The sequence below is a fragment of the Herpailurus yagouaroundi genome, unplaced genomic scaffold (assembly GCF_014898765.1).
Source record: "Herpailurus yagouaroundi ecotype Mexico unplaced genomic scaffold, PumYag 193, whole genome shotgun sequence".
NCBI lineage: Eukaryota > Metazoa > Chordata > Mammalia > Carnivora > Felidae > Herpailurus > Herpailurus yagouaroundi.
Window position 1 is genome coordinate 7,246,314 of NW_024412424.1, and position 24,197 is coordinate 7,270,510.

General features: G+C 44.9%; 2 protein-coding genes across 3 annotated transcripts in view; both read right to left on the reverse strand.

The window, feature by feature from the left end:
- Nucleotides 1–7,982: 7,982 nt before the first annotated feature.
- Nucleotides 7,983–9,106, reverse strand: GPX1 (glutathione peroxidase 1). The gene is made up of 2 exons (XM_040445359.1): nt 8,777–9,106; nt 7,983–8,540 (listed from the first exon to the last, which is right to left on the reverse strand). The coding sequence occupies exons 1-2, from the start codon at nt 9,035–9,037 to the stop codon at nt 8,181–8,183; spliced, it is 621 nt and encodes a 206-aa protein (XP_040301293.1). The 5' UTR covers nt 9,038–9,106; the 3' UTR covers nt 7,983–8,180.
- A 997-nt stretch (nt 9,107–10,103) lies between these two features.
- RHOA (ras homolog family member A) overlaps nt 10,104–24,197 on the reverse strand; it is a 63,862-nt gene continuing 49,768 nt past the window's right edge. For both annotated transcript variants that reach the window (XM_040445361.1, XM_040445360.1), the window contains 4 exons: nt 21,696–21,852; nt 18,274–18,394; nt 12,306–12,436; nt 10,104–11,369 (listed from right to left, as the gene is read on the reverse strand). In XM_040445361.1, coding sequence (XP_040301295.1) covers nt 11,196–11,369; nt 12,306–12,436; nt 18,274–18,394; nt 21,696–21,851 — 582 coding nt within the window. In that variant the 5' untranslated portion in view covers nt 21,852 and the 3' untranslated portion in view covers nt 10,104–11,195. The remainder of the gene's footprint in view (nt 11,370–12,305; nt 12,437–18,273; nt 18,395–21,695; nt 21,853–24,197) is intronic.

A 24,197-nucleotide genomic window follows, 5' to 3' on the forward strand; every position in this document is an offset into this window, starting at 1 on the left:
ATGCCAGAATCATGGCCCACAACAGAATTCCCCAAGCCCTCCTCACTGAGCTAGTCAGGGAGACAAGCAGCCGCTGAGGGGCGATAGCAACTGAGGGAAGCAGAGGTCCAGATGTGTTCTCCACATTAGGTGCCCAAGCTGTTTCTTAGTTTTTTGCTGCAACAAGAAGCATTGTCCTGAACACTATGTTTTCCACTCGACCCTGCATACAAAAAGTACAGCCCTCCTCATAGAGTGGGAAGTAAGCCCGCGAGGAAGCCAGGCAGCTGGTGTCGAGCAGTTCTGTCCTCCAAAATAAGACACAGTGCCTGACTTCATACAATCTACTGGAGAACAGATCTTACACAGACCCAGCGTCACACTGTGTGTGGTAAGTGCCATTAAGGAGTATGAATAAAAAAGGGGGGGGGGGTATGAACCAAAGACTGTAGAACCCTGAGCTGTGAAAGGCAGCCTTTGGCTTGTGTAACATTTGAGTGTGGTCTTAAGCATAGAAATGATGGTGCATGTTACAGGAAGTGAAACTACAGGAGTCAATTTCTGGAACACGCAGGGCAGTATCAAAGAGTGAGGATTAGACCAATTAAGCTGGAAAGAACCTTCAGTCTAAAGCTAAAACAGAGGCCAGAAGGGCCACATGCTCTGCCTTAAATGGCCCACAGATATTATAAAAGGTTTCAGAGCAGAGACGAAATAGCAGCCCAGAGAACTGTTAAGAACCTTTCACTGTAGAGATGGCAATGAGGGAGGAGAGGAGAAACAGATGAGCCATGTTTAGTGTTGGGGATGGAGGAGGGAGCACAGGCTTGGTGAAGGTGTGGTAAGTCATTTGAACAGATATAGTATTTTTATGTTGGGTTTTGGCTAATTGAAATTAGCATGGATTCAATTTGCATTAGCTGGGACAGCTTTCACGTATCATCTGGTAACACAGGCCTCTTGGCAGTTGGGTAGATAGGAGGGGAAAGTAAATTTGGAATTAAAACCGCCTTGAATAACCACATAGCAGTTAATCCCCTGCAGATAAGAGTTACCACGACAAGATAATTCTACATCTGGGAGTCAACCCTGACAACCTTGAGTGCCCTCCTGTGAAAGTTCTTTGAAATTGTTAAAAATGTTGTTTTTGGAACAACTGTTATTTATGGAAAAAGAAAGTTGGGTTATCAGAACCTACACTAGAGGGTGTCTGCTTCTCTCTTCTTTTTTTAGCAGTTTCTCCTGTACCATTTATGGTCTGGGTCAGAGTCTTAAGGAAGTAGGATAAGTCCTCAGCACCACTAGAAAAGGGGACAAAACCTAATTATAAATATGAAAACTTTGGAAAACCTTTTTTTTTTTTTCAACGTTTATTTATTTTTGGGACAGAGAGAGACAGAGCATGAACAGGGGAGGGGCAGAGAGAGAGGGAGACACAGAATCCGAAACAGGCTCCAGGCTCTGAGCTGTCAGCCCAGAGCCTGACGCGGGGCTCGAACTCACGGACCGCAAGATCGTGACCTGGCTGAAGTCGGACGCTTAACCGACTGCGCCACCCAGGCGCCCCTGGAAAACCTTTTTAAGGCAGGATCTCTTCAGTGCTATTAAATGGCTGTAAAAACCACACACTATGGATGGTTCCTTATACTAAGATTATAAAATGCTAATAGTTAAAATGCAAGGAATAAAGTGAAACTTCACAGTCAGAAAATCATTATCTCCAAAGTTATTAAATGTTTTTAGTGAGTTTGATTAAAATGTTAAAGATTGAAGGGGCACCTGGGTGGTTCAGTCGGTTAAGCATCCAACTTCAGCTCAGGTCATGATCTCATGGTTGGGGGGTTCAAGCCCTACATCGGGCTCCGTGCTGACAGCTTGGAGCCTGGAGCCTGCTTTGGATTCTATGTCTCCCTCTCTTTCTGCCTCTCTCTCAAAAATAAATAAACATTTAAAAAATTAAAACATTTTTTTCTTTAATTAAAATGTTAAAAATTGTGAACTGGAAACTATCAACATCTGCCCATGTGCTCTTGCTGTTGTGGGTGACCTGTGGATTTGGTAGGAAGTGCATGATTCAGCTCAGGAGACACCCAGGCACCAGGGCCATGTTCTCTGTTGGGTCTCTTACCCTAGGGAGAGAGTGCCCTAGTAGGGCACTCACTTGGCCTCATAACCAAATCCCAGAACTGAAGAACCCACCCATTGCCATGGAAGCTTGGACTACAAGACTAGGAAGGCAAGCAGGAAGTCAGCTAGAGGGAACAAACAGGCTTATATTGGACTGTGATGATCCAACTGAGAGTTTGTAATGTCTGAGTGTGCGAACTTCAAGCTTTATCTGATTCCAAATCAAAAAGTTCTTGCCTTGGCTGGCAGTATGGCTTGCTCTACACCTCACTGCAGTCGGCCCTCCCAGCTTAGACTTGGTCCACACTTGGCCAGCAATGACAGAGACGTGTGGCAGTATTCACAAATATATTGGGCAGCTTTTGGTTACAGGTCTCTTCGGGGAGAAATACAAACATATATATATGTATATGTGTTGTTCAACTTAGTATATGTATACACACACACACACATATGTGTGTGTGTGTTGTCTAAGTTAGTATATGTAGATATTTACCGTTTACTTATTTTTGAGAGACAGAGCACAAGCAGGAGAGGGGCAGAGAGAGAGAGGGAGACAGAATCTGAAGCAGGCTCCAGGCTGAGCTGTCAGCACAGAGCCCGATGTGGGGCTCCAACTAACAAACTGTGAGATAATGACCTGAGCCAAAGTCGGACACTTAACCCACTGAGCCACCCACGTGCCCTGGGAGAAATATTTTTGTTTCCTTCTTGTCTGTGTTTATTTAACCTGCCCAGAGGACTGTGAAACAATAAAAGATTCTACAAATACATTTTAGAAGAATTAAATACCTTATCAGTGACATTATAACCTCTGTTATAGAAGGATTATATTACTGGGGAAGGTGACAGAGGCAAAGACCTGAAGGAATCTCAGGAACTAGGAGTCACCTTTCCTACATTGAAGACTCATGCTATTGGATGGATTCCATTCTGGTTGTGCCACTATTGGTGACCAGCCCTGATTGGGCATGGAGGGTATGGCACCCTGAGCCCAGGTGTGGCCAGTGTCCTCTCTTCCTCCTCTAATTCTTTTTTTTTTTTTTTTAAAGTAGGTTCCACACTCAACGTGGGGCTTGAATTGAGGACCCTGAGATCAAGAGTCAGATGCCCTACCAACTGAGCCAGCCAGGCCCACCTCTTCCTCCTCTATTACCATTGATGTCTTAGCCATACACAAGTATTTAGCTGTTAATTGTGTTGTTTGCCCTTTATACAGAGCAAATTCTCAATAGGCATTTCTTGGATGAAATGAATGGAAGAATATCAGATACAGCCATTTTTTTCATTTTGCTAATAATCTATTACATACAAGTACTCACAGCCCCTATCCTCCAGGGGTTCACAGCCAGCATGGTTGGGGAAGATGTTTTCACATGCAATTACACTTTGTGTGTTGTGTGACAAAGTGCTCCAGGAACATGGAGGGTGATGGTACAGGCACATTGCTGGGAAGGAAAACTAAACAACTAGTATAGATAGGGAACCAAGTCATGCTGACATTTCCCTTGGCCTATGGGCACGTATGATGAGTCTGCAAAGGATGCTCAGGGGACCAGGGTTCCTTTAGATTCACCCACATATGTACACAGGCATAGTTACATTCTGGGGACAGAGGAGGCTGGGGTAACAGGTGCTTCCTCTGCAGGGAGACTTGGATTGCTTCCATTTGCCTCCCTGTGGAGCTAGGTGGCCTGTAGGACTCTTCAGCACCACCCAAGGTGGGCTACATATTCTCCTGGCTACTGCTTGGACTTTAGGCATTTGGATGACGTGGGAGTGTTTTGTGGTCTCATACTCTGGCCTATCTGGCTGCAACTAATACTAGGACTGGGGGCAGGGGCACTGGAGATGGGGTGTCTGTCTGTGAGATGAATAATGGAAAGGCTGCTGGGCTTCTGCTTAGCACATCACTGTTATGTCAGTCTTAGCTCTGAATGCAGCTAGAATACCCATCAGCAAGCTGCCTACCTAGTTGATGATCTTAGTTTTGCTTTCTCACATGACAAATCTGGAGTTCAGTTCTTGGGGAGGTCAAAGCTGAAGGATCTCGGGGCTCAGAGTTTGCTTCTCTGTTACTCCCAGGGGTAGGGTCTGGGCCCGTGAGCCCTTACTCCTTAGGCTAGAACTCCTATTTGTGCTCCCAGCTCCCAATTCAGTAGTTACTGATGCAAAGCATGTATCTGGTAACTTGTGTGACTAGCTGGAGCTAGTCTATTTGCTCTTCTAGCCTATTTGGTGATTGTAATACAATAAAAATTTGCCAAGTTCAGGGTTCTTTGGCAGGGATCACTGTCCATTCTTTATAGGTCCATGCTGGGTTCTCTTAGGGAAATCTTTAGGCAGTGTTTTTACTTAGTATTATCCAAAAGTTTAAGCTTAAGAGATTTATTGAACTGATAGGGACAGGAATGTTTCTCTGAAAATAAACTTGTTTTACTTACTCATTTTTTTATTTTTAATAAAAATTTTTCTTTAATATTTATTTTTGAGACAGAGAGAGACAGAGTGCAAGTGGGGGAGGGGCAGAGAGAGAGGGAGACTCAGAATCTGAAGCAGGCTCCAGGCTCTGAGCTGTCCGCACAGAGCCCGATGCAGGGCTTGAACTCACGAGCCATGAGATCATGACCTGAGCCAAAGTCAGACGCTTAACTAACTGAGCCACCCAGGTGCCCATATTTTAAATTTTTAAAAAGAAGCTAGTTTTTGGGTGCCTGGGTGGCTCAGTCGGCTAAGTGACTTCAGCTCAGGTCATGATCTTGCGATTCATGAATTAGAGCCCCATGCACTGATAGTGCAGAGCTTGCTTGGAATTCTCTTTCTTCCCTCTCTCTCTGCCCCTGTCCCCCACTCCAAGAAATAAATTTTAAAAAAATGCCTTAAAAATAAATTAAGCTAGTATTAAATGTTGTTTGTGGAACTACATTGAGACAGAATGAGGAAGTCATCTCATAAAGGGCTAAATGCAAGAAGTGTCTAACTGAATTTTATCAGATTTTTTTTCAATTTTATTGTTTGTTTTTTTTAATGTTTATTTAGAGAGAGAGGGTGTGCACAAACAGGGGAGGGGCAGAAAGAGAGAAGGACTCATACAATCTGAAGCAGGCTCCAGGCTCTGAATTGTCAGCACAGAGCCCAACATGGGGCTTGAACCCAGGAACTGTGAGCTCATGACCTGAGCCGAAGTCAGACACTTAAAAGACTGAGCCACCCAGGTGCCCCACCCCTCAGTTTTATTGAGGTTTAATTGACCAATAAAATTGTAAAATATTTAAGGTGTACATCATGGTGGCTTGATGTACATCTGTATAAGCTTGTCAGATTTAATGCTTTAAAAACAAAACAAAACAAAACCAATATTTCTGGGAAAACTGCTAAAATGGAAGCTTCTGAATTTGAGTAACAGCAGGGTCCATTCCCTTCTCAAAAGGTCTGTGGCCTAAATGCTATTGCCTGCTCCCAGATCAATGTTCTGCAGCCATTTTAACTAAAGGCTAGGACCTCAGGAAGGCTCACTGGGATTCCTTCACTTACTTTTACTTGTTCTTTTAAGCTGCTGATTCATGACAGGGTGGGGTGGGTGTAGGTCAGAGCCAGTAGCGGTTTCATGGTCGAATGATAAGGAATGTGTATGTGTAGGAGTGTGTGTTTTTGTGTGTTGGGGGGAAGATGTCTGGTTTCTTGGGGAGGAAGAGGTGTTAACTGGCTTTATTCTGATTCTTCCTGAAGGAGAGAGTTGGAAAGGATTTTCAATTATGGGAGGCAGGCAGCTTGAAGTCCTAGGAGGATATGCCAGCCAGGGTCAGCCACACTGAGAGCTCATAAATTCCCATCCTTGGCAGCCCTAGGCATAAACTGAGAGGGAAAAAAAAGTGGGCAAGTAGGAGTGAGTCACCAGGCAGCTTGGGGGGAAGAGGTTGAAGTCAGGGCAGAAAGCCCTGGGTTCTCATCTAGGAGCCAACCAGAGAACGTGGCCTGGGCCACACTGACCGACCCTTTACAGGAAAGGGGAGAGTTGGAGCAGAAAGTCTGTGCTCAGATCCAACTTATAGGTAGCTGAGTAGGACTTATAGGTCCTAAGTCCCCAGACTTTCCAAAGCAGTTATCTCTGGATGTGGGCCATGGAACATGGTGATTCTTGGGGGAGGGAGCTCTATGTTTAGCTCCTAGAACAGGACCTGGCCTATCTTGGGCACTTGGTTATCTGGCTTCAGCTCCTGCTCTCCCCCTGAAACTGTACTTGATGAGGAATAGTCAATCCATAATCACTTGCCCCGGTAACCATTCTTCATGAAATATCCCTTCTCATGGCTCCTTGACTCCATCCTTGTTCTCCCAGCTTGCCTGTTACCTGACCCAGGGTTTTGAATCCAGACCTCAGGGGGCGCCTGGGTGGCGCAGTCGGTTAAGCGTCCGACTTCAGCCAGGTCACGATCTCGCGGTCCGTGAGTTCGAGCCCCACGTCGGGCTCTGGGCTGACAGCTCAGAGCCTGGAGCCTGTTTCGGATTCTGTGTCTCCCTCTCTCTCTGCCCCTCCCCCGTTCATGCTCTGTCTCTCTCTGTCCCAAAAATAAATAAATGTTGAATCCAGACCTCAGGCCTAGCCCCCACTGCCTGACTTTTTTCTTGCTACTGTCCCCAGGTGATCTCATACTCTCTGATGGCTATTTACTGTCCCCTTGGCTAGACCTTTGTTTCCAAGCCATACTGCTTTTCTAAGCCTCTTGTAACCACCTGCTCCAGATACTCCATCTGCATGTCTCATGCAAGATGTCTGAATATGAACACTCTCCTCCCCAAACTTCCTTGCCCTTGTGTTGTCCAACTTAGTCAGTGATGCCACCTTTCCACCTCAGACTCTTGCACACCATCCTCCCTGCTTGTCCACCCTCCATCAGCTCATTCCTCAGCTGACTGCTTCTTGACCTTTTCAGCTTCACACTCATTTCCTCCAGGAGGGAAGCATGATCCCCCCTAATGGGCCTGGCTCTCCTGTTCTCAAAGTACCCTGTACTACCTCAGAGCTTTTAGTAATTCTATACTCTTTCTGACTTCCTGAGGACTGCATTCCTGAAAGCTAACAGAACACATGGCCTAGGACTGAATGATGAGCCCACATTCTGGACTGGGTGACCCTGCTAACATGTTTCTGCATCTTTGTCTATCCAAGGAGAACCTGCATCCAAGCCCTACAGAATCCCCTGTACTGGTGATAGGATGTGCTCCAGATCGGTCTCAAAAGATTGACAAGCAGAGCCAACAGATGGGAGAGATTAGACCCAAACCACACCTGAGAAGCAGCAGCTGGCCCGTGAGATAAGCCCCTACCCTGAGCCTGACCAAGGACACAATTCCAACTGTTAAGTACCATGCAGCACATGGTCAGAAGGGCCAGTTGTACACTTTTCTCACTCTGAATACAGGAGAGGTAACAACCAGTAAAGGCAGCATCAAAGCAGACATAAATAAGCCTGGGTTGCAATATGCAAAGATCTGACAAAGTAATGGAAAAGAACGTTGTAAAAGTGCATGGGCTTACAACTATGTAAAATGGGTGGGCCTGACACTTGAGAGAGGCCACAAATTCTGAATGTGAGTGTGAATCCAGTGTTATTTTTTTGCAAATGTCATTTCATGCCTAGCAAATACTTACAAGAAGAGGCCCTACTGAATATCCTGGCAGAGGGAAAAACACTGGGACAGGAGTCAGGCTTCCTACACAGGAAAGAGTGGATTCCACACACTGCAAATAAAAGCATAGGAAATTCAGGCTTGGCTAAAACAAAGGCCAAAGGAGTGAAGGCTTAAGCTCACAACCCTATGACAATGAGATTACTAGGGAAGGTGTCCCCAACTAACAAAGGACATACACTCAGTTCTGCTCATATCTAACACTTTATTAGTGAAAAGCCTTGGTTTGGGGAGGGAGTGCTGGGATGGATAAGCGCCCAACTCAGGGGATTCTTCTGGAAATCAGGCGTTCCTCTATGCAAATTTCGAGGAAACGCCGTCATGGATGAAATCCCCAGAGGGCAGTGCTGTGGCTGCCAAGCAGCAGGGATAGGAAGGTTGCCCTAGGCACAGCTGGGCCCCTGGGACAGCAGGGCTTCGATGTCAGGCTCAATGTCGATGGTTGGAAAGCGGCGGCTGTACCTGCGCACAGGCACACCATCTGGGCCCACCAGGAACTTCTCAAAGTTCCAGGCGACGTCGTTGCGACACACTGGAGACCAGGTGATGAACTTCGGGTCGGTCATGAGCGCAGTGGCGTCGTCACTGGGGGCAGGCAGAACTTGGCGCAGGAAGGCGAAGAGGGGGTGCGCCTGCGCGCCATTTACCTCGCACTTCTCAAAAAGCGTGAAGTTGGGCTCGAACCCGCCGCCAGGTCGGACGTACTTAAGGGAATTCAGGATCTCTTCGTTTTTAGCGTTCTCCTGCGTGAGGGAAGAGCAGCTAGAACCCGGGGCCGCGAGGGGAGGGGAAACGTTCGGACCACAAACCAGAAGTTCCTCGGTGAGTTACAACCCCTAGGCGGACCTGAAACCCAGACGGGACAAAAGCAAGTGGCCCGCCTCTCTGCTGCCAGGGCCTGCGGCTGTGCGGCCCGCGCACCCGCTGGTGCTCCCAGCCCGGGTTGCACGCCCACCCCGCTCTGCCCCGCGCGGCGCACCTGATGCCCGAACTGGTTGCATGGGAAGCCGAGCACTACCAGGCCCCGGGGCCCGAGGCGCCGCTGCAGCTCGTTCATCTGGGTGTAGTCCCGGACCGTTGTGCCTCAGAGCGACGCCACATTCTCGATGAGCAGCACCTTGCCCCGCAGGGAACCCAGGCTCATGGGCTCCCCGCCGGCCAACGGGCGTGCAGAGAAGGAATACACGGAGCGCGGGGCCGCTACGGCGAGGGCGGCGGCCGCGAGCGGAGCAGCGCACATGGCGGACTGTGGGACAAGAGTGCAGTGCACAATAGTGCCCAGCTTCGGCTTGGGACAGTGCGGACTGTGGGGTCACGTGGCGAAGGCACTTTTCCGGCAGCTCCTCCACCCTCGGCCCCGCCTCATCCGGCCTCCTCCCTCTCCAGCCGGGCGGGAGGGTGCGGCCAGGCCGGATGCGGGCACCGCCCAGGCAGTGCGGAGCCCCAGGCAAGCTAGGTCAAGTCTAAGCGACGCTGCGGCATTCGCGCGAGTTACCCCGCCCAGGGCTCGCGTCCAAGAGAACTCCGATTATTTCTCAAAGGCTTTTAGTAAAGGGTTAGGGCAGAGCCCAAGGGGACTGGCCAGCAACAGCAGTGAGTGCCGCGTCTTGCAGTCTGTGCCCTATTGTCTCCAGGCGCACAGAGCAAGTTGTAACTTGCGGTGTTGGTGCAGTTGGCAGTGGCTGCCAAGGTAAGTTCTCTCTGCAATGAGGCGCTGTGGCTCTAATAAGGTCAAGTTGGAGGAAAGTGGTCAACGCCCGGGACTCGCTCAGGCTCCGGCTCCAAATTCCAGCTGTAACTCATTTCCCTGCTTTCTGGGGCTGCCCGGAGCATATTCTTGTCCACACCTCCAGTGTGACACTGCCCTTAACACTGGTTTTCCCAAGGAGTCACTTAGGCCCAGCACCAGCCTTCTGGAGTGGACCCAATCGACTTCAGGCCATCCTCCATACCTAATCACCTTAACCCCAGACTCAGGCCTGTAAGTATTAGACACTGAAAATGGGCAGGAAGTGAAAAATGTCACACTCCTAAGATTTGTCCAGAGGAGTGACTGCTTGGAGTGCCCCTCACTCTCCTCAATACACTACATTCCCCACACTAAGCCACTTACAAACTTGAATATGACACAAAATAATTGTTTCCACCTTCTTAGGAGGAGCCAGGTTAGTGCCAGATAGGGGGTAGGGTGGGGGTGGGGGGGCAAACGTAGCATATTTCACAGTCTGAAGGAACCTTCCAAGGACAGCTAGGCTGGGTATATCCTCCCACTCCCAGCCCTGGAGAGAGCAACACAAACACGAGGATACAGGAAGTTTAGAAAACTGCCTTTATTCTATTAGTAGTTGGAAAAATTAACTGGTACAGAAAAAAAGTTTAGTCAGCTGGAGAGAAGTGAGAAACCGAGTGCCGCCTAAGAGAACTGGCGGCTCCTCTGGGAGGGAACCTGGATACAGTGAGGAAAGGGAGCCTGTGAACTAGAGCCAGAGCCTGCAGTCCAGGTGAGACAGGCTATGCCACCTTCTGAAGTGTCTAAATGCCTCAGGCATGAAACCAAATTCCTATTTCTTTAGCCCAGCTCTTGGGAGGGGGTACTAGGATATGTGGGGCCGAAAACAGGTGATATGGCCATCTTTTATCAGAGAAACTGACAAAACGGGAATTTTAAAAATGAATTTTCCATCTGACTTTATTTTCAAATACACTTTCTTTTTTAAAAAACCAATACACTTTCTGCAGGGATGACAAATATCAGTATTAGGAAATCCAATTATACAAAAAATACTACATCTAGTCTGGGGTAGATATATTTATTTTTTGGTAACATACATTAAGTGGCACTAATTACACAGTAACTATAAGGTAACTAACATGAAACCACGGAACTGTAACTCTGCCACAGCTGCATGGACTTGGACCCTTCTGGATGAGCACATTTTCAAAAAAATTGGATGCCCATCACAGAGTTATGCCAATATAATCTGTTAAGGAGTAAAGCTCTGAAGTAGTGACTCACCAGAGTACCTTGCAGCTGACAGATGACAGGCAGGACATGTTAGTTATAAAGTAGTTACAGCCTAATTCACAAAAGTTACCAACTGTTTCTCTTTCTAGAAAGAAGCAAGAAGTTAAGAAATTCCTTGAATTAGCGCCTGGTGTGTCAGGTGGGAGTGCAGAGGAGGGCTGTTAAAGAGCGGTGTCAGAAGGACCCCGGTGGTCAGGTGGGTTGGACATCATTAATAATCATGGTTGGCTTCTAAATACTGGTAGCAAGATGACTTCTGATTTGTAATCTTAGGTAAATTATAGATAAATGAAAAAGGCCAGTAATCATACACTAAGATTAATAAACAGCACTTCAAAATTAACCGCATGAGGGCTGTGCTTGCAGCAGGGTTTCACAAGACAAGGCACCCAGATTTTTTCTTCCCACGTCTGGCTTGCAGAGCGGCTCTTGTGGCCATTTCAAAAACCTCCCTCACTCCATCTTTGGTCTTTGCTGAACACTCCATGTACCCAAAAGCACCAATCCTGTTTGCCATATCTCTGCCTTCTTCTGGTTTCACCGGCTCCTAAGCAAAGAGAAAAGAGCAGTTTCAGTTAAGCATCACATATATGAAGTGTAGAGTACTCAAATTCAGCTTTAAAGGCTTCTTTTAAAAGCTGCCAGTAATAATTATGATAATAAAAAAATAAAAAATAAGTGCTGCCAAACCCAGATTTGAATTCTGTCTTATGAAACTCATATGCAGTGACCCTCCCCAGCTCTAATATAAAATCCCTATTAAACAAGCTCTTCTCTGAGAAGTTGAGAGAAAGGAGGGAGAGGCCTGAGAAGTCCTGCAGGGTTAAGCAGGGAATCAAGGGAAAAATTATTCAAGCTATTGATCCAGGGTAAGCACTGGGGTTCCTGTAGTTAGCTTCACAGAGGACTGAATGCCCAAGGAAGTAAACAGATCCTGACCTTGACATTCAGACAGAGAAACCTCAGTGGGAAAACCTAAAGATCTCAAGGCTCTTGTCCTGCATGGTGGAAGCCCTGCCATTGGGCCACCTGGCTTCTCAGAAGCCAAGATGTCAACTCCATCATCAATTTTATAAAGGCATCAGGGCTCTGTCTGGACTCCCTGTCCTCAGGATTTCCGAACCCTTTGGTTGCCACCAATTTAATCTTTGGCCTCACATATACCAAGGTAATAACTGGAGAGGGAAATCAAGAGTCTGATAGAGTTCTTGCATTTGGAGCATTGACTACTGCTGATGGTCCCTTCTCAGGCAGGCAATCCTTGGAGGCACAGCGCTATCCCACAGGAGAGGTTCCCATCTCATATGAGTAGGGAGTCTTAGGGACCCTCTGTGCAGGCCCCAGTGAATGAGGGACAGATGGAGAAAGATAGACTTCTGGGACCCTCTTTGAAACAGCCTGGCTATTTCTACTGGGCCTCCTGAACATCCAACCTTGGGTTCAAGAATGCTATAGGAAAACAGAGCCCTGCCCCAGATCATGCCTGCTTCATCTTGGCCAGCTCCCGCCTTGTGTGCTCATCATTCCGAAGATCCTTCTTGTTTCCAACCAGAATGATGGGCACATTTGGACAGAAGTGCTTGACTTCCGGAGTCCATTTTTCTGGGATGTTTTCTGAAAGAAGCAAAATACATACAAGATACAAGTAATTCTATCTTGAAGAATCTCCAAGAGCCCCTAGATAAACTGCAAAGAAACTATTTAAAAAGCATGCTGGATATTTAATGGAATCTCACTAGTTTCAAAACCACAGTAAAAGGCAAAATCCAACCCCCTTCCCTTAGGCACAGAATCATCAGCTTTTTCTCAGTTCCCACTGAAGAGCTCACCTCCTGTGGAAGTGGGACCCAGTTAAAGTCTCTGGAGGAGGAAAGGTTCCAGAACACAGGGTGGCTCCACAATGATACAACCTGACTGAAGGAGGGAAGCTATCCATGGACCATCTATGTCACTGCTGGCTAGTAACTCTGACCACATCTTACAGAAAAGGTCTCCATTCTACGGTTGCAGCTGGCCCAGCCAGGGTCTACATGTTCTCTCTACACCTAGCTTATGGACCTTTAGTATGACCCCCATCGTGTAGGTTATTGGTATTTCAAATGGCTCAAGAATGACTTCTGAAAATGAGTGATAACCAGCTGTAGCTTCTTGTCAATACTCTACTAATTTAGAAAGGTTGGACATACATCATGGAGTGTGAGTGGCCTGGGTTCAACCTCCCATAACCACTGCCTTGGGCATCTCAGTGTCAGGCATGATTTTATAAAAGGGGGATAACAGTAATACCTACCTTACATAGGATTATTCTGAGTCCACACATACAAAGTGCTTAGTATGACAATCATTTAAATGGTCTGCTTGTAATTTGAGTCTATATTTTAGAAGTAAACTGTTTGCTCCATGACTTCAAGACAAATTACCAAAAAGACAAGAGTTACTTAGAATACAGAAAGATGCTCTGTCTTCTGGCTGAAAGACTAAATCAGGTAAAGAAACTACATGAGGGAGGTCAGGAAACTCCTGTAATTCAATGCTCCACTCTTCAGCACACAAGATTGACACTTGAATGCTTCCTTCTTCCTTTGTTATAGCAGCCACAGAGTTGACTGTATCACTAATGTTGTAACTTGATACTCAAAGCTTTATTCTGAAACAAAGAGTTTCTCAAAGAAATGCAGTGTTTCAGTCCTCAGAACAATAAAGAGTAAAGGGCCAGCACATCTAACAACAAAGCCAAACAGCCTCAGCCGCAAACTCTGCTCTCACCTGTGCACCTGTGGTCAGTTTTCAGTTCAGCTACAACAGTGATCACTTTTTAAAAAAATTTGTTTGCCGTTTATTCAGTTTTGAGAGAGAGAGAGAGAGAGAGACAGACAGAGCATGAGCGGGGGAGGGGCAGAGAGAGAGGGAGAACACAGAATCCGAAGCAGGCTCCAGACTCTGAGCTGTCAGCACAGAGCCTGATGCGGGGCCTGGGCTCACAAACCATGAGATCATGACCTGAGCTGAAGGTGGACGCTTAACCAACTGAGCCACCCAGGTGCCCCAACAGTGATCACTTTAAAAGGTAAGTGAGACATCACTCCCTTGTTCAAACCTTCCAAGAGCTCCAATCTCATGAGGAAAAAGGAAAGGTCCACACCATTAACCACATTGCTCTACAACCCTCACTGCCACCCCTGCTGCTACACTGGATTCCTTCCCTCCTCTTCTTGCCTCAGTGACTTTGCACCTGCTATTCTACCTGGAAGGCTGTTTTGTTGGATATCTGTATTGGCTTCCCTCAGTTAATTTAGGTGTCTCTCAGAAGTCACCTTTTTAGTTGGGTTGCTGACCATCCATCCCATGGTCATCCTCTCAAACAGAATATTACCATGGACCACTCCATACCACCTCCACGAATGTTATTTTTCCTTTTTTTTTTTTTTTTTAAATTTTGGGGGCGCCTGGGTGGCTCAGTCGGTTAAATGTCCAACTTCAGCTCAGGTCATGAACTCACGGTCCGTTGAGTTCGAGCCCTGCGTCAGGCTCTGTGCTGACAGCTCAGAGCCTAGAGCCTGCTTCAGATTCTGTGTCTCCCTCTCTCTCTGACCCTCTCCTGTTCATGCTCTGTCTCTGTCTCAAAAATAAACATTTAAAAAAAAAATTAAAAAAATTTTTAATGTTTATTTATTTTTGAGACAGAGAAAGACAGAGCATGAGCAGGGGAGAGGTAGAGAGAGAGGGGGGGACACAGAATCCGAAGCAGGCTCCAGGCTCTGAGCTGTCAGCACAGAGCCCGATGCAGGGCTTGAACTCACGAGCCATGAGATCATGACCTGAGCTGAAGTCAGCTGCCTAACCAACTGAGCCACCCAGGCACCCCTCCATGAAAGTTATTTGTGAAATTTCTTGCTATCAGATTTACCATTAAGTTTTCTGGGTTTACAGTTGTTCTTGCTTTTGTCTCCCTTAATCTAGAAAAAGTTTCTTCTACAAATAGGTGGTCAATAATATTTGGTGAATATATGAAATTATTACTCCAGGGGCACCAGGGTGGCTCAGCTAGTTGAGCGTCGACTCCTGATTTCAGCCTAGGTCATGATCTCATGGTTCGTGGGTTCGAGCCCCACGTTGGACTGTGTGACACAGCAGATCCAGCTTGGGATTCCTTCTCTCTGCTCCTCCCCTGCTCATGCTCTCTCTCTCAAAATAAATAATAGACATAAAAAAGAGGGGGGTGCTTGGGTGGCTCAGTCATTAAGTATCTGACTTTGGTTCAGGTCATGATCTCACAGTTCGTGAGTTCGAGTTCCACATCAGGTGAGCATGAGCCCTGCTTCAGGTAAAAACAGGAGCCCTGGGTGAGTTCCGCTTCTCTCTCTCTCTGCCCCTCATGGGATTCTCTCTTTTTCTCTCTGCCCCTCACTCACTTGCACCTTCTCTCTCTCTTAAACAAAACAAAACAAAAAGAGAAATTATTACTCCAATGGTCTCCCTACCCCTGGAACTCAAGAAACATAAATTAAAATTAAAATGAATTGCCTCTGTCTTACCTTTGCCGCTTTTCATAAATAAAGAGAACGAATTCTTATCATCAACAGAGATTGGCAAATAAAATCTTGTCTGGAGTCTTTTTTAATTTTTTAATTTTATTCATTTTTGAGAGAAAGCGCATGAGCAGGGGAGGGGCAGAGAAAGAGGGACTTGAATCCATAAACCGTGAGATCATGACCTGAGCCAAGGTCAGATGTTTAACCAACTAAGCCATCCAGGTGCCCCTGGAGTCTATTTTTATAAGTAAAATTTTACTGGAATACAGCCAAGTTCATTCATTTATATATTTTCTATATATATTTTCTATGGCTGCTATATTTTCTATGGCTGCTTTTGTGATACAACAACAGAGTTGAATAGATGCAACAGAAAACATATGGCCAAGATTAAGTTTTTACTATTTGGTCTTTTACAAGTTTGCTACCCCAGCTCTCAACTAGAATACAGACTAGAGACCAATTGCCAGTCATGATCTGGCATGGTCATAGACAGCAGAGGCTCTAAAAAGTAAATTATCATAGGACTGGCTGGCAGCAGGGCTGAAACTCTCACACCGAAATTCTGATTCCTGATCCAACTTGCCATCCTACATCTAGATGCAGGGCCATGGTCTAACATCCAATCAAATAAATCAAGTCCAGCATTAGGTTGACATTAGCTTTTCATTTTCTCGATCCAGACTTTTTTTTCTTAAAAAAACAAAATAAAACATTTTTTTAAATGTGTATTTATTTTTGAGACAATGCGAGAAACAGAGTGCAAGCAGTGGAGGGGCAGACAGAGGGAGACACAGAATCTGAAGTGGGCTCCAGGCTCTAAGCTGTCAGCCCAGAGCCCGATGCGGGGCTCGAACTCATGAACCGTGAGATCATGACCTGAACCAAAGTCGGACGCTTAACTGACTGAGACATTCAGGTGCCCCAAACTTTTTTTTTTCTAATTAAGTAATCTCTATGCCCAATGTGGGGATCAAACTCACAACCCCAAGATCAAAAGTCACAGGGTCTACAGACTGAGTCAGCCAGGCATCCCTTGATCCAGGCTTTTGTGTTCCCTTAACACATTTTACTTAGGCAAACTACTGGTGGGATTCTCCTCTACACCCAAGCCAAAACAAATTTTTAAAGGGCTTTGGCAGGGGCGCCTGGGTGGCTCAGTCGGTTAAGCGGCCGACTTCGGCTCAGGTCATGATCTCGCAGTCCGTGAGTTCGAGTCCCACGTTGGGCTCTGTGCTGACAGCTCAGAGCCTGGAGCCTGTTTCAGATTCTGTGTCTCCCTTTCTCTGACCCTCCCCTGTTCATGCTCTGTCTCTCCCTGTCTCAAAAATAAATAAAAACCGTTAAAAAATAATAATAAATAAATAAATAAAAATAAAATAAAATAAAAGGGCTTTGGCAAAATGGAGCTAGTTCAGTCATCTGAGCCAAAGTCAGAAGCTTAATGACTGAGCCACCCAGGTGCCCTTTATTTATTTATTTATTTATTTTTTTAAAGGAGCTCCACCTACCTACCATACTCCTGCAGTGACTTCCAGGGAAGGCAGAGTATCTATCCTCCAACATCAGACCCTCTCCCCAGGTGTGTCTGTACTTCAGAGATCCATCTCTCTGTTTCTTTACTTTCTACCTCTGCTCTCCTCCCCAGAGCCTACCCTCTGGGGGGAAGGGCCAGTAGGAAATAAGTCATGGCCAGTAAACAGACAGAGGTCAAAAGCTGAAGAACCTCCTTTGAGACAGGAGACAGGTTCTTTAAAAAGTGAGACTGAAGAGTAACTTTCTGCTCTGAAGGTGTTTTTGTCCCTAGAGGACTATACCTTGGATGATGAGCTACAGGGCACACATTCCTCTTCATTCCTATAGGACTTAGACAAAGTCCATGATGTGTATATGAGGGGAGGGTTTCACATGGCTCTATTTTTCTGTGGTCTAAAGCTCTGCCCCACCCTCTAGGGCCTTCCAACGGCCCCCCCAAAGGAAGCCAGATTTGTTTGAAAAACCAAAACTAAAACAACTATTGAAAATGACCAAAGTGAACCAATGGCAGAGAGTACTTGCTCTGTTTCAGTCCTAGGAGATACTGCCCAGAGGCTCAATCTCAGGTTGACTCCTTGGGATGCATAACTTTGATCAAGTGGTTCAAAATCTTGGAGGGACCCAGTATATTGTCATTAAAATGAGTACATCCATGACAAAAAAAAAAAAAAAAAGTCACATAACCCTAACTGGTCAGCACAAGCCCACACCACCAACAGGCTCTCCAAGGTTGTTTGTTAATGACAATATTCTTGGCCCACATGCTACTCTGTCGATATAGAGCACTGCATTATCAAGAGAGGTATTTTGTCGTCTTCAAGTAAGTACAAACTGAAAGTAAGTTCTGTTTCAGGCCTTGGTGCCTTGTTTAGCAGAGTGTGAGGTCAGTGTTATTCAGTCTTTTTCTGAAGGAAAGTAGCTACTGAGACAAGTCACCAACTGAGCTAGTGGAAAAGTGAAATTCAAATCTCTCTTTATTAGCTAAGACACTTTAGAAAAGAGCTAAAATGGAGCTTTGAAAACACTACTAGGAAAGAGAAAATCAGAAGATATTAGAAGGCAACAAGCTCAATATGAAGTATTGAAAAAAGGTGTGGGCACCCACAAAAACTTCCCCAAATCTTAGTCTAAAAGATGGGTTTATATTTGGAACCCAGCTACTTTTACAAGGTAGACACATGGCAGCTATGGGAGAACTAGGCTGAAAAGCCACCCAGGCCCAGGCTGTATAGTCCCAAGGCTCTAAGATTCTGGCCACTGATGATTCCTTCTATGAAGATCATGTTTGCTTTTCAACCACTTGATGCCCAGAAAGGACGTGAGAAACCAGGTGCTGGCCAGGCACACAGGCAGTGACAAACATCAGGCTGCAGGGCTACTCACCTAAACTATCAGGGCTGTCAATGGAGAAACACATCAGTATAACATCAGTGTCCGGATAGGAGAGAGGCCTCAAGCGATCATAATCTTCCTGCCCAGCTGTATCCCACAAAGCCAACTCTACCTGTGATAAGAAAAATAAACACATGAGTGCAAGGTTAATCCTACCCATTTTCAGAAGTGGTACTTACCAAAGTACATTCAAATGGCAAACTATCCCAAATAGTAAAACATAAGAATGTTCACTTTTATTAAGCATCAAGCCTGAGGTGGAGGGTATGATTAAATTGTTTCAGGTTGAGGGGCATCTGAGTGGCTTAGTCAGTTGAATGTCCAACTCCTGGTTTTGGCTCAGGTCATGATCTCACAGTTTGTGAGTTTGAGCCCGGCGTCAGGCTCTGTGCTGATGGCACAGAGCTGGCTTGGGATTTTGCCTCCCTCTCTCTGTGTCCCTCCCCCGCTTGTACACGCAAAACAAACATTTAAATAATAATAATAGTAATATAATAGTAGTAGTAGTTTTAGGCTGAAATTTCTCAAAATACTATACTTACATAATTCAAAATGTGAAGTCAAAAATAACTTTGTGAGAAGTACAGTATTTAATTATAAACAACATTCTACATAGAAAAGCAGATGAACAAGAAGGGAAATCAAACTGTAAATAATATTCCACCAGGTGTATACGGCAAGACAGGGAAACACCAGACCTGAGTAACTTTTGCTAATACATTCTAACTCAACCACTTCCTTGTTTTGTCTCCTCATTCTGCTCAAATGTGGAAACACGGAGAGAAGACTGTATTTGAGTTGATGGGTAAGAAAAGACACCATGCTGTTAGGCAAGGTCTGAGCGGACAGGAAAGGTCTCTGGCTGTGCGTTTTCTCCTCAAAAAATGTTTGAATGAAAGCATCGCTAAGGTGGCAGAGTACTCCTTTCGCACTTGGGAACCTGCACACCTTCACGTGATAGGAGGGCAAACTGATGACTGGGCTCTGGACATAGGTCCCTTTCCATGTTGTCCAGCACTGCAGGCAGCCCTGTGATTTCCTACAACCAGAGTGGGATTTTAATATCTTCTGCTCAGGGACACGTTGGGGCCCAAGGAGCTCTCCCTCTAATATGTGGAATACTCTTTTTCTCCTAGAACCTTCACAGTCTGTATTTAAAAAAATTTTAATGTTTATTTTCTGTTTGAGAGACAAAGAAAGAGAGAGAGAGAGAGTGCAGGGGAGGGGCAGAGAGAGAGGAAGACAGAAGATCTGAAGTGGGCTCCGCACCGACAGCAGAGAGCCCGATGCAGAGCCCTAACTCATGAACCATGAGATCATGACCCAAGCCAAAGTCAGAGTCTTAACCGACTGAGCCACCCAGAAGTCCCACTCTGCCTGTATTTCAGAATTTCTACATATCATTCTTTCCTTAAAGTTGATGGCTAATTATCTCTTCCACCCTCAACCTTTGCCCTAGGATGCATCACTCACAACCTCCACTAGGCCCATTGCACTTGTCATGTACATACACCATTAGTTGGGTATGTGTATTTACTTATTAAAAAATTTTTCTCATTTATCTTTTATTAGAGAGAGCGCAAGAACGTGCACATGCAGAGGGAAAGAGAGGGAATCCCAAGCAGGCTCCATGCTTAGTGCAGAGCTCGATGTGGGGCTTGATTCCACAACCCTGGCATCATGCATGACCTGAGTTGAAACCAAGAATAACACATTCAACCAAATGAGCCATGCAGGTACCTCTGGTATGTATATTTATAATATACTGATATCAATATCGATTATCAATATAATCTTTATGATAATATATCTATTATCACAATAGACCTGCCCTCAGAATAGTACAGCTCATTCACTCTCTGCCAAATCACACTACCTTGACCCCTCCATGCCTCATGTGTATTTACTCAGATACATCCAACCATGACTGTCTCCTGATAAACGGTTCAGGTGTTGGACCTTGTCTCTTATCAGAATGGGCCTTTCCGTCTTTGGTATGTCTGTTCCTGGAACCACCATCACCTAGAATCTTGGATGGTTTCCTAGGTTCTATTACTGTATACTCTTACATGAACATTCCTAGGTAGCACCCTCTCCCAACTTGGAGGTTACCGAGTTGCTATCAAGCACTTTTATTTTGGGGACCCAAGAATTCTGAGCAGCTGGCTTAATGTGCCACAAACTGTTGGCAAAGAGCCCTTTGTTCTAGTTTTCTTTTCAGCTGACCTATCTGTGGTGGGAATTTCATTCCTTTTCAAAAGATGCACAGAGAGCTGTGTAAGAAATTATTCTGACAATGAAAGGAAGAAGATTTAAAAAACAAAACAAAAAACCAAACCACAAACATATACTGAGGTGCCTGGCTCAGTCAGTTGAGCATCTGACTTCAGCTCAGATCATGATCTCATGGTTTGTGAGTTTGAACCCCATGTCAGGCTCCCCAATGACAGTGCAGATCCTGCCTGGGATCTTTTCTCTTTCTGCCACTCCCCTGCTTATGCTTTCTTTCTCTCCCTGTCTCTCAAAATAAATAAATAAACTTAAAAAAAAAAAATCTTAAAAAAACCCCCCCCAAAACATATACTGTAATTCCAGAAGAGTTTTGCTTCAGTCTTGCCAGTGGACTTTCAAGATAGACATGAAGAAACACTGTCCTCATTGCCAATGACAGGCAGTTGAAGCAACTGTAGCAGCCTATTTATGTTAAAGTCAAAAACATTAAAAAAAATTAAATGTGAGGGGGTGCCTGGGTGGCTCAGTTGGTTGAGTGTCCAACTTCAGCTTGGGTCATGATTTCGCGTCACGGTTTGTGGGTTCAAGCCCTGCATATGGCTCTGTGCTGACAGCTCGGAGCCTGGAGAGCCTGCTTCGGATTCTGTATCTCCCTCTCTGTCCCTCCCCTGCTCATACTCTGTCTCTCAAAAATAGATGAATATTTTTAAAAAAATTTAAATGTGAGTATGTTGTTTAAATGTCATACTGCTGGTGGTACAGATCAATACACCCCCCCCTTGAGACACAAAATAAGGACCTCTTGATGTAGTAATCTCATTCTTCAGCACTTAAGGAAATATTGACAGACTGGGAGGAAAAAAAAGTCCATCCATAGAAAGAGGTTCATTTTAGCATTATCTGTCTGGCAACAAACTAAATTTCAAATATAAATAAAGCTGCGAGGACCACATATACTAAGGCTTTTCATCTAAAATACATATGAATTGAGCAAAGTCTAGATGATAGCAATTAAAAATGAATAAAGTTGGGCTAAGATGCCAGAACAGAATGAATTTCTCATTCAAACATGTTTGTTATTATATTGTATACTGAAGAGACAAAAAGGCCTAATTCTCTACAGGCTCTATGAATAGCCTAACAGGCAAAACAATACTAGTTGTTAAGGAAAGTGTACTCACCTGCTTTCCATCAACTTCAATATCTGCCACATAGTTCTCAAACACTGTGGGTACATACACCTCTGGGAACTGGTCCTTGCTGAAGACGATGAGCAAGCAAGTCTTGCCACAGGCTCCATCACCAACAATCACCAGTTTCTTCCGGATGGCAGCCATGCTGAAACAGGAGACAAAGGTGTTATCTAAAATGAACAAGAAGCTATTAATAGCCTCAGGCTATGACACACACTGTTCTGACCATAGGGAACAAGCCTCTATTAGCACACCCAAATACAAAATGTTAGTACCCCATTCCACTTGACACCAAAAGGTCATACCAAAACCCCACAACTAAGGTTATACTTAACGGTAAAAAGACTGAAAGCTTTCCCCCCAAATCAGGAACAAGACAAGAATGGCCACTCTTGCCACTTCTATCCAACATGATACTGGAGATTCTATCCAGAGTAATTAAGCAAGAAAATGAAATAAAACATCCAGATTGGAAATGAATAAGTAATACTATCCTAATTTGCAGATGACATGATCTCATATACAGAAAATCCTAAGGAATCCATTAAATTATTAGAACAAATTCAGCAAGGTGGCAGGATACAGGATGAACATATAAAAATCAATTGTATTTCTATAACCTTGCAATGAACAAACTGAAAATGAAATTAAGACAATTTCACTTATAATAGCTTCAAAATGAATAGGGATAAATTTAACAAAAGTACTAAACATACTCTGAAAACTCTGAAACACTGTTGAGAGAAAGATCTAAATAAATGAAAAGACATTCATGTTTCCAGATTGGAAGACAATACTGTTAAATGACAACATCCTCCAAATTATTCTACAGATTTAAGACAATCCTTATCAAAATACCAGTTGGCTTCTTTGCAGAAATCGACTAACTGAACAGAAAATTCACACAGAAATTCAATGGACCCAGAATGGCTAAAACAATAGTGAAAAAGAAGAACAAAGTTGCAAGACTCACACTTCCTGATTTCAAAACTTACTGCAAAGATACAGTAATCAAGATAGTGTTGCACTGTCATAAAGACAGACACTGTGATCAATTGAGAGTCCAGAAATAACCCCCCACATTTAGAGTCAAGTGTTTTTTTTTTTTTAATGTTTATTCATTTTTGAGCGAGAGAGAGAGAGAGAGAGAGAGAGAGAGAGAGAGAGAGAGAGAGGAGAGAATGTGTGCAAGTGAGGGGGAGGGGCAAAGAGAGAGGGAGGCAGAGGATCAAAGCAGGCTTGGAGCTGATAGCAGAGAGCATGATGCAGAGCTCAAACTCAAACTGTGAGATCATGACCTGAGTCTGATGCTTAACCAGCTGAACCACCAAAGTGCCCCTAGGGTCAAAGTGATTTTCTTTTTTTTTTTGTTTTTTGTTTTTTGTTTTTTGTTTTTTTCAAAGTGATTTTCAACAAGGATGCCAAAACAATTTGATGGAGGAAAGACAGTCTTTAGAGGAAAAAGTCTATTTTCAACAGATAGTGTTGAGACAACTGAATAGATCCATACAAAAGAATAAAGTCAGAATGCTACACCTCAAATCATATACAAAAATCAACTCAAAATGGATAAGCCCAAATGTAAGAGTTAACACCATAAAATATTTAACTCCCTATCTCCCTTTTCTCCCTACTCACCCCTGACAACCACCATTCTACTTTATGTCTCATGCTACCTCATTTGGAAGTGGAATCAGCACTATTTGTCCTTTTGTGACTGGCTTATTTTACCCAACATAATGTCTTCAAGGTTCATACATGTTGTATCATGTGTCAGAATTTACTTCCTTTTAAGGCTGAATAACATTCCATTGTATGTATATACTACACTGCCCTTTGATCCATGGATAGATACCAGGTAGCTTCCAGCTCCTGGCCACTGTGATTGATCGATTGATGGTTTGTTTATTTTTTTTTTTAATTTTTTTTTCAACGTTTTTTATGTATTTTTGGGACAGAGAGAGACAGAGCATGAACGGGGGAGGGACAGAGAGAGAGGGATACACAGAATCGGAAACAGGCTCCAGGCTCCGAGCCATCAGCCCAGAGCCTGACGCGGGGCTCGAACTCACGGACCGCGAGATCGTGACCTGGCTGAAGTCGGACGCTTAACCGACTGAGCCACCCAGGCGCCCCATGGTGGTTTGTTTATTTTTGAGACAGAGTGCAACTGGGAGAAGGGCAGAGAGAGAGAGAGTCAGAGGATCTGAAGCAGGCTCTGCACTAACAGCAGTGAGCCTGATACGGGGCTCAAACTCATGAACTGTGAGATGATGACCTGAGCCGAAGTTAGATGCTCAACCGACTGAGCCACTGACTCTTGATTTCAGCTCAGGTCATGATCCTGGGATCTTGGGATGAAGCCCAGAGTCAGGCTCTGTGCTGAGTGTGGAGCCTGCTTAAGTCTCTCTCTTCTCTCTCTCTCTCTCTCTCTCTCTCTCTCACACACACACACACACACACACACACACACACACACACACACACACA